This window comes from Micromesistius poutassou (assembly GCF_964030765.1).
Source record: "Micromesistius poutassou genome assembly, chromosome: 14".
Classification (NCBI taxonomy): Eukaryota; Metazoa; Chordata; class Actinopteri; order Gadiformes; family Gadidae; genus Micromesistius; species Micromesistius poutassou.
Genome location: NC_140284.1, coordinates 19,423,745 through 19,434,727, shown reverse-complemented (window position 1 = coordinate 19,434,727; position 10,983 = coordinate 19,423,745). Strand labels below are relative to the sequence as shown.

Below are 10,983 nucleotides of genomic sequence, written 5' to 3'. Positions count from 1 at the left end.
TAAGAGATAATAATACTTGATCTGCTATGTGTATAGCCTTTGCCACTTTGTAAGAGATAATTGGCTGACTGATATCAAAGCCTATTAATTACTAATTACAATAAATTATACGTAGGATAAATCATATCGTAAGTAAGCTAAAAACACCTTGTGCAAGACTTTATACTTCTTTCGCTTTGACAGGATGTAGCGCTTTTGGACGGTTGCTCTGGCTCCGGAGTCTTTTACTTTGTCCGGGAAACATGCCGTGTGTGTGATGTGGATTCAGGGATAGGAGTTGTGATGTGTTGATGACGGCCCTTCCCCATGAGTTTCACCTCAGTGAGAGGAAGTGAAAGGCTCCTTACCCTCCTTCCTGTGATGAGGGGCCGACGGGTCAGGGACCTGGACGCAGTAGACCTCCCTGGTGTGGATCCCTCCTCCACAGAGGACGCTGGCGTTGCCCGCACGCCGGTCCTGGGCGCCCAGCAGGGGGCTCACACGACACAGGCCCCAGTCTGTGGTCCTCCATACGAACCTGACCAAACAGACCTAGGGTTACACTTCCTGTCCAGACAAACAGACCTAGGGTTACACTTCCTGTCAACACCAAACAGACCTAGGGTTACACTTCCTGTCAACACCAAACAGACCTAGGGTTACACTTCCTGTCAACACCAAACAGACCTAGGGTTACACTTCCTGTCCATACGAACCTGACCAAACAGACCTAGGGTTACACTTCCTGTCAACACCAAACAGACCTAGGGTTACACTTCCTGTCAACACCAAACAGACCTAGGGTTACACTTCCTGTCAACACAAACCTAAACAAACAGACACATACACGTACACTCACATACACATACTGTGATTACTGTACATACAGATGCAGACAAAGTTATATATACACACACACACATACACATTATTAACATAGACTGCGCGTATGCACATACACTAACATAGACTGCACATACACACACAGAGAGTGACATATACTTTACATAAACACACACACACACACACACACACACACACACACACACACACAGTAACATTATACTGTACATACTCACAGACAGTTACATATTCTGTTCAAGAAGACAGACAGACATGGACATACACTGTCAGAAGTAAAGTTGCATGTACTGCATACGCATGCATCCATAGACTCGGCTAACGATGCACACGCATGCACAAACACAGGTTGATTAATGAAAACAATAGCATGCACACACAGGCACTCACATCAGACACACACATACACACTAACAGGTAGTAGACACTAAGGACAATTGCTTGTGAAAATAGCCGAAGGCTGATTAATCTATGATTAATTACATAATAAAGACCTGATTAAAGCACTAAACGCGTGTTTCTGAAATAGATATCAGGGTTGGGGTAAGGCTGGAACACTCCCCTGTAAGGTTGAGTTTGTGTAAATCTTTATAGCATTCATATCCTACTGGAGAATACACGCAGACACACACACACACACCCACCCACACACGTATCATATGTATATATACAGCTTGCTTTTGACTATGACAAACGTGGCATCGCAGAAGGAAATAAAATCAGCACAGCTTTTAGTAATCTATCACATGCTTCATTTCCATAATGAGTTTTCCCTAATCATGAAAAGCTTCTGCTTTGAGGCACTCCATGTAACATCAGCAAATAAAAAATCTAATCAACACAGTGGAAAACAAAATATTCTCCATTGACTCTTTGTTTACTGCATATTGTTTCATCCATAACTCATCTCAGTGCAAGCATCCCAGTCATAACAATGAGGCTGTGTAGCACACTTCCTTTAACACAGGGTTAATAAGGCACCTTGGGGTTATTAACACTAATAACAATCACGACACTGATAATACGACTCGCACTACTTCTATTATGGCTAATAACGTAGTCAAAAGTTCAAATCTGTTGTTTCCCCTTCATTACATGGTGGATGTTTGGTGGCATCTATAATATCAGAACGCGACTGCAATGCGCTCAGGTGAAATAGCATGAAAAGGGAAAAATCTAAAATCATCGTTGAGTGTCACATTTGCATTAGGGCCTCAGGCGTGTGGTATGTACGCACACCGATAATTCGCTGTCGACATGCAAAGCCAAAGGAAACGCTTGATATTAGCCTTCCACACCTGGGGCAGTTGGGTAGGAGGTCTCCGATGATGTTGCAGGCTTCCTTTTCCTCAAGGGCGGGGCATTCTTTCCCTCCACCAATGGGAATCTGCGCCATCGACCGCGCCCGGACCCGGTAACCAGGCGACAGGTCAGCGGAGCGACACGTCTTGGAGCAGGGGCTCCACGAGGACCAATCAGACGTCTCGCAGCCCTTGGGCATCACGCAGGACTGGAAGGTCAAAGGGGAGTCATCCTGGGTGCATAGACTGCAGAGGGGACGAAGAGGCAAGAGAGGAACTCAAAATGAAGGACGAAACATGTGTGTTTGTCTTTGAATAACTAAAAGCGTAGGAATATAGAATACTATGTTTAAAGATGAGACTAAGACTAAGAAATGTATATTTTACCCAAAGGAAAAAAAAATCTCTGCATTTCAAAGTGAATGCCCTTTATTACCCTTGTTTGATCAATTGGGTGCCCAGACAGACAGGTGGGAGGTATGAAGGAGAAATATGACAGATGTCAGCGGGGGTTGGAATTTGATTAGGCCTTTTGCAAGGAAGCCGCCTGCTCAGAGGGGCTTGAAAATGGCACATCAGATGGAAGAAATGCCAACCACGTGGTGGACCTTACGTGGTGTACCTCCACCCCCTGACGGACAAATGACCTTTCTGGGGGTCTGACGAAATGTGTGACATTACCATTTAAAGGCAGAGTCGTATCCACGAGGACAAAAGCCTCAATTTTCTTATCAGAGTTCAAAACGTAAAAAAGGTACAAATCAGGCACCACCATCCACACTTTGAAACATGAATAAATGTATAAGTTACATAATTAAAAATGTTAATTGTTTAAAATGGACAATTTAATTAGTTAGGTGTATTACGCTCTGAGCGCCACACAGATTTGGCGAGCATTTTACTTGGTAATTAGACATTTCTAGTTATTAGAAAAGCGGAATGAATCCAAAACTCAGGTGGGAAATAGACATTCAAAAGCCCTGATGTGACTAAGAAGTGAATATGGTCACCATGCGCTGTGAACCATCTCCAGCCGGACCTTTTATTTTACTTTATTTTACTTTTTACTTATCTATTATTTTCTTTTATTGTATGACAATGTTTATATGTGAAGCACTTTGAGTCTGCCTTGTGTATAAAAAGTGCTATATAAATAAAGTAGTGATAAACCTAGTGGGGAGAAAACACTGGCTCCCATTTTTGGTTCCTGAACATGAGTGGTTATATAACTATGTTTTTATAAAACTGAATAACTATATTAATGTTTTCGATTCTCACAATGCAATCAGCACAGGACCAATTTGGAGAAGTTAATTATTAAATCCAAATTAGAATATTGTTATGGTTATGGTTATGGCTCCACTACAGTGTAACTTAATTGAGCAGTATTGGCCAACAGATTCCTGGTACCATGGTTACCATAAAGAGATTACGGTCCTAGAGCAAATGTACTTACATTTATTAATGTAGTATATGCAAATTAAGTCAGCAAACAGTCTCTCTTTCCACCATCTAGATTGTGACAATTTATCAATACAACATATCAGCGATCACTTTTTTCGGCATTGCATAATTTCAGCCGTCCATAATGCTTTTTAACCAAATGTCACGCTAACAGTATGGGTTTGTCTGTGTGTGGGTCTGTATGAATTTGCATATAAGTTTTATGCAGAAAAGAAAATCCCTTATTATCCAACGAAAATACCAGTTAGTCTGAAAAGCGGAGTAAGGAATGAAGCAGCAATTGACATTTAGTACAATGGCGCAGTATTGCACCATAGTGCGAATCGACTGCTAAAATGGCAGTTCCCACATAATCCAACCATAATTGAAAAGTTAATGGCCAGAGAATAATTGCTACTTTATTACAATGAACATACCTTGATTGTAATAGTTCCATTAAAATGCCCCACAGGTGTTATGAAAGAGAAAGCAAAAGCCTTGATTTTGTTGCACCAAAGGAACGCGTAAACGCAATTTCAATTTTAATCAATTTAGTTTGGTTTGAGTTACCTGTATGGCCTAATTGAGTCGGACGGCCCCGATCGACCCGGTACGGCGCACTAAGTGAACCGCAGACATGAGACCATGCAACTGGAAGAGCTTCACAGGCCGCTTTCCAAGGACTCAGAAAGCCAGTCGGTCCGGCACCTTTAATGCTAATCTGGGATTTCCACTTGAAAGAAAAAAAAAAAAAGGGGGACCAAGAATTGCGTGTCGTTATCGCCGGGGGATTCCACTCAGGTGCACCGCTAATCCCCTGAGTGAATAATGGAGGCGGAACGCCAGGGACGGCTTACCTCAGCATGGAATTCTTGCCATCGCTCCGCGTGCAGCGGACTTGCCGCGTCTGATATCCCACCTCCAGCTCCCAGGACATGCGCCCGCTAAAGGGATGGGGCGGTGTGTGGTGGTGGAGGTGGTGGTGGTGCTGACCATGGAGGTTCTGGCTGTGGTGGTGGTGTTGCTGGTGGGGGTGGGGCTGACCATGGAGGTTCTGGCTGTGCTGGTGGTGTTGCTGGTGGGGGTGGGGCTGGTGGGCGGGCAGGGAGTCCTGTGCGTGCCGCTTCACTAGATTCTTCTCCGTGGGGGTGGCGGCGGTGGCGCTGTAATCCACCGCCGTCTTGCCGCCCAGCGACACCAGGTCCTTGGGGTGGGGCAGCCGGCACTCGCTCCAGGAGCCCACTTTGAGGCTGTAGCGGTGCTCGCCGGCCCCCGACGGGCAGGGGGTCGGGTTGGAGCAAGTCCTGGTCTGGGTGAGGTTGGGGCAGTGCGCCCCGCCGAACACGGGCGTGGCCAGGACGTGCCGGGTGCGGTGCTGCAGGCCGGCGCCGCAGGTCCTGCTGCAGCCCGACCAGGCTGTGAAGGCGGACACCACGCAGTCCTGGGGGCACGGGATCAGGCAGGCCTGCTCCGCCCACGGCCTCCCGGAGAAGAACTCGCATATCCGGACGGCCACGGCCGTGCGGTTGGCCGTGCGCACGCAGCGGACCGAGCGGCGCTGGACGCCGTGCTGCGCCGTGACGCACTCCGAGGGGCGGGGCCTCAGCTCGTTGGCGAGGAAGGGCACCAGGAAGCAGCTGCCCCAGGGCGACACCTCCCACTCAAAGAGGTCCTGGTGCCACTCGCACACCTTGAAGCACGGACGCCGGCTCTCGGGCCGGTCGGCCTGCGGGCAGTGGGAGTGGTGGGTGGTCCAGCCCTCGGTGTGGACGCACCACAGCGTCCGGGTCTGCAGCCCCCCCGAGCCGCACTCCTCCCCTGTGCAGTGACCCCACTGACCTGCAGACCGACACAGAGCGGCGACACACAAACAATGTCAGCCTGCGTTCTCACAGCTCTGGAGAGTGTGTTTTGTTCCATTGTTTGAAGTCATTAAGTGGTGTGCAATCAAGCGCAAATTGAAGGCATTCAATTAACCTTTGTGTTTGTCTTTATGATGGAGCGAGGAATTAATTATAACTGACAATGGTCGGCGATACAAAAGTGTTGGTCATCACCGCTCCCGCACACATACACACAGACACACACAAATATGGCACTGGGTCAGACTAATGGGGTGTTAATAAATGAGATCAAACTGTTCATTTAGCCTCCCTGTCCTTTTGCCCTCCTTTCCAAAACATGCAGGCATGGGCCTACAAGAGCGAAATTGAATCAATCCGTCTTGCTGGGTCAGTAACATACACTTTTTGCAACTATACTTGCTGGAAAAACAAGTTTCAACTTGCTTAATGGGAATACAATTTGTTTAATTATCAGTATTTTGGGCTTGAAAAATTGCTTTCAAATGGATACTTGTTTTAAGAGTTTTATTTTATTTTTCTTTAAAACAAAGAACGATGAACCAGAGCCATAGTAAACCCTACGTTTCCCACATTTGAACAATCATAACGGCGACTCTCTGCTGCTTGGCTGTAACTTCCTGCTTTGGAGGGCAATATTTCAAACTGCTGAATTGTTTCATAGTTCATCGGAGCAGATCATTGGCTCCACACGTCCCCAGCATTGCAATATTAATGGAGACATAGAGTCTAACTCAACCCACGATGTTAACGTTATCATATGTACAATCCTCAATTCAAATGTCGACAGGAACTCTAATATAGCAAAAGGAAAGAGAAGAGAAGAAGAAAGTGATAATAATGACAAATGCAAGCAATGATGACAAAGCACAACTGGAATCCATGGTCATTTCATTTTATGTGTCCCATTTTCTGTACTTGTATTGCATACATGCATGAATGTGTGCACATTTACATACACACACACACACACTCACACACACACACACAAGCAAATCTTTAATTAAATCATATTTAACCTGCGTGAGGTACAAATTCAAAAACCACATTGGTTGCATACGGGATGCATAGTTGAGTTCGTAAAACAGTAAATTATTAGGAAAATGCATTGTAAAATACATTCGCCAGTCCCATATTTTGTAAACATCCACTACTACTGCATGAATTAAACAAAGCGTATGTATTTCTTCCTGTTATCTTGTTGTGGGGGCTCGGTGACTGCTCATGCAAGAGCTTGTTTCCTAACGGTTCCCATGCTTGATGTGGTCACCGACGGCTCCTATCTCCAACCCACCAACACACATCCTCTGCACCATCTTTTCATTTCCCCAGCCGGAACACTGAGTGGGTGTTGTGTGCATGTACATGTGTGTGTGTGTGTGTGTGTGAGTGTGTGCATGCGTGTGTGTCTGTTTGTCTGTGTGTGTGTGTGTGTGTGTGAGTGTCTGTGTGTGTGCGTGTCTGTGTGTGCATGTGTCTGTGTACGTGTGCGTCTGTGTCGCCCATGCGTGATTTATCGAGGCGCGATTGGGAGGGTTCCATTAACATGGGTTGGACGGGGGGGAAACTGAGCCAAAGCAAGTCACACTTCCTTCCCCCATGCTCCCCTCTTCTCTGAATAATGACTCCCTCTCTGTCTGTCAGCATCAGCACCCCCTCCCCTCCACCTCTCTCTCTCCACTCCCCCCCCGAGGGGAGGGGGGGGGGAAGGTGGCCAATGCCCACAGCTTTCAGAACCACTACTTCACAGGAGAGCTCTCCCGCTGACCGCTAATGGACCCTGTGGTATTAATTACACTTTGACTACGAGGGGACTAAAAAACAACAACAACAAATATGCCTTTCAATTAAAACTAGTGCCAAGTTATGTCCCCGACAAGTTTCAAGGCATTTGATTTTGCACCCGTTTGAAATCGGAAACACTTGAATGCTGTACACTGTTTATAGAATTTCATAGTATTTTTGAAGTATCAGGTATGATGATCCTCTAACAACTTTGGGTTTTGGGTGTGTACATGTATGTATGTATATGTGTAGGTTTATGGAGTTCCTGTTCAGAACATTCTCCATTGTCAGGGCAATCACTTCAATTTTCATATATAATCAGAAATGTTTTTTATAATTACAATCAAGGGTTTAAACAGGATACTAATCATATACTCCACTTCCATATGCCCCCTTGCAGGGACATCTGTATTCACAAATGTCTATGGGCACACTATACATTTCGACTCAGTGGAAGTGTGAACGTAGACAAGCTTTACCCAATCATCTTAGAATTACATCCTGTGTTTCTCATAAAGGACAAAAAGGAACTCAAATGATTCTCTTCAATTCACTGAACGTTTAAGTGAAGCCATTGCTGAACGACGGCTGACTTCTAGTTTAAAGCAAGGAGTGTGTAATGCTGACATGTGAACCCCTTACAGAGATTGAATAATGCAGGCAGTGTTGCTGGCATCTTCCCCATCTCATAACTCATGAAACAATTAGCTCACTTGGTGATTTTGTGTTTGCCAATAACCTAGAGGGAGGTTTATTTTACCGCATTGCAACTTGTAAATGCTTTTCAGTACACCTCAGCATCTGCTTCTCCATTTATCTTCTACTTTTCTCCCTGGGTTGAGTTTGGTTGTTTAGGTGAACCCGTCCTTTGTCATAACACTTTTAATTAAATGATACCTATGCCACTGAGTGCCATTATGCAAAAAAGGTATCCAGCATGCAACGCCTCCATCAATGGTAATTTATGAGGAGTGAAGTGCATACCTAATTACAACATTAATTTATGCGGAAGTTACAAGATTATCATCGACCAGTCAATCCATCTCTGGAAAAAAGTCGGAATCAGCTCATTGGGACCAGGTGTTTACTTGGTAAATTAGGGAGATTTGGGGTCGGTGAGCACAACACTTCTTATGAAGCATCAGTGATACAAACCACATCAACCCAAAGCCATGCTGGAGAGCTTCATGATTCCTGACAAGAAGTGGATTAGCTGTTGCAGCAAAAACGTTTTCAAGCTTTTCTGACTATTAACTATTGGTAGCATTTGATATAGTAATTATCCATGTTTGCTTACATTCACACTTTTTTAATGAGCTGCTGCCTAAAGTGTGGTATTTCCTTCAGATAAAGCATCAAGTACAACCTAAATGTCTGCCAGTGATGAATCACCTCGAGGGTATGAAACTCCTTACGTCTCCGATGGGAATCCACCATCACTTCACGTTCAGACTAAAGGCATCAACAATGCACTTGCTTTAATGTCCCATCTTTAATTATGAGTAGAGATATACTGCATAAGGCTGCATAGCAATAAAGCAGCTCCTAACATGAAAAAGGTGAATCCCTTTTCTTGTTTGCATCGGTATCAATGCATTTTAACAGTAACAGTAACAATAATTAACACAATCAGGCAAACCGTTTTCAACGCCACCCTTTAATATGTTGTGACGGTTGGTTGATTCTCACAGTGAATGCCTCAATGTATTTGAGATTAGAACACACAAAGAAACATAATTATAGCTCTATCAAGGCGCAATGAGATTTATTTGTTTCCAAACAATGACAGACCATTGAAATGGCGTGAGAGTAGGTTTGTGGTCTGGCATTCCAAGCCTGTAAGTGTATAAATGCATTCAATAGGTGAAACCTAAAAAGCGTTTCGGATTTATTTAGCTGTGCTTACCCTGTTGTTATTTAACACTGTTTCCAATATTGATTGCATACTTTTGCTTGTTCTCAACATAATTTGTGAGTTTCCTTGGTTAAAAGTGTCCGCTAAATGTAAATGCATTTGTAAAAAAAGCTGCAAAAACAAAACAACAAAGAACAAAAATATATCAAAATGCTGGGATGCGACCTCAACACCGTTTTTCAGCAATTATAGGTGTGGGCAGGGAACGTGGATCTCACTGCATGAAATAAAGTCTGCCTTCAGTTTACAGTGGGTGGCCACGCAGCCCAGTCAGGCAACACAACAACAAATAGCTCGGATCAGAAGGGCACCGAGGTGCTGAGACAGACCGAAACTCCTCGCATCAAGTAGAGGGAAGTAAACAACAAACAACTTAGTTGATACTTTGGGAGAGAGTCTCAGTGTATGCAAGCCTAACCACACAGTCAATACCAACAGGCTTCATCGTGAGGAAGACTTTGCTCTAGTCACTGTCAACAATATTCCACCTTGATGCCAGGATTGGATATTTCTGCTTTGCTATTTTGCTCAAGTAGAATTTTTTTCAGGGTCAAGAATGACTCCTTTCCTATCCACCGTTGCTTGTAATCTGTCTTTTGCAGCCCACTGCAAACTTGTGGATTTAATGTACTTATATATTTATTTAGCAACTTGAAAACCCATCTGTTAGACAAGACCTTTCCTACAAGATAAAGGAAACACAGATATGCACACGGACAAACAGATTTCAATTATTGATAAAAAAATATATGAGGAGGGAAGTTTTACTTCTCTGAGTGATTTAATGGATTTTTGTTAAAAGTACCATCAACGAGAAAAAACGTGGTCCAATTAATAGCAAACTTCATTTCCAAACAAAATCAATTTGTCTCCTCTCTTTAAAAGCCACAGGGGACTGAAGAGTTAATCTGTAAACGAACATTATATTTCTTTTGAAATCCTGCTCATAAACTCATCCCCCAAAACTCTGCTCAATCCCTATACTTTGATTCTGAGCTCTGACAATCCACTCACGGCAGGGGGGATCTGCGTGAGAATCAACGTGTTTACACTAAAATAAAGACCACTGCAGCGCCATTTAGATGCGTTACAGCAGCCACCCACACGACGGAGTCAGGAGCCTTCGTGATCAGAATCTCTTCCGTTCTGCGGTAATCGCTTGCATTATGAGATCGACTCGCCGCGGCCAGGCAGCGGGCCACAAGCGGGTGCCAGGTAATTGGATAGGATGTCACTCACTCTGAGGATGTCTGCCTTCCGCTGACCTGGGGATTTTCTCTCCCATAAGCACAGGAGCAGAACTAATGGCCATATCTACAGGCAGGATCCGCAGGTAACACCCTGGTGAGGCCTATGATGCCACAGGTGGACAGGGTCACTGTGTGACACAATGTGAAAGTCTTTGAGGAACCAGCCTCACCTGGGGATGAAGAGGCTGACTGTGCTGGTTATGTGGGAACAGTGTGTAAAAATAGATTGTTTCCCCCCTTGTTTTACACTTAATTGAATTGGGGACTTCGCAGGTCAACAGCAATATGTGCAAACGTAGGTCTTTGGAGGTACCTGTCACAGAATGACTGTATATACTGTCTACAGAATGCTGTATACTCTAGAGGTCCTCAAACCAATAATTAACCTTATTACAGGGCTCTTCTCAGTGCTGTGGAATGCTCCGTTCACTTGCATGGGCCCGACTTCACTTCCCGGTATCACTCTGCAAGTAGTCCGGTAACTTATTAACCCCAGCGTACTCGGTTGCTAAGCGACGTCAACGTCTTGTCTGGTGGACAATTTCTCTGCTGATCAACACTACGAATGCTGGTAACAAATACATTGT

The 10,983-nt window shown here is 44.6% G+C and overlaps 1 protein-coding gene across 1 annotated transcript in view; it reads right to left on the bottom strand.

Annotated features, from left to right (window-relative positions):
• thsd7ba (thrombospondin, type I, domain containing 7Ba) overlaps positions 1–10,983 on the bottom strand; it is a gene marked incomplete at both ends in the record, with an annotated part of 44,531 nt that overhangs the window by 16,606 nt on the left and 16,942 nt on the right. Inside the window, 3 exons of the mRNA XM_084478275.1 lie at positions 348–517; positions 2,139–2,387; positions 4,442–5,423. Of these exons, the coding sequence (XP_084334401.1) occupies positions 348–517; positions 2,139–2,387; positions 4,442–5,423 (1,401 nt within the window). The remainder of the gene's footprint in view (positions 1–347; positions 518–2,138; positions 2,388–4,441; positions 5,424–10,983) is intronic.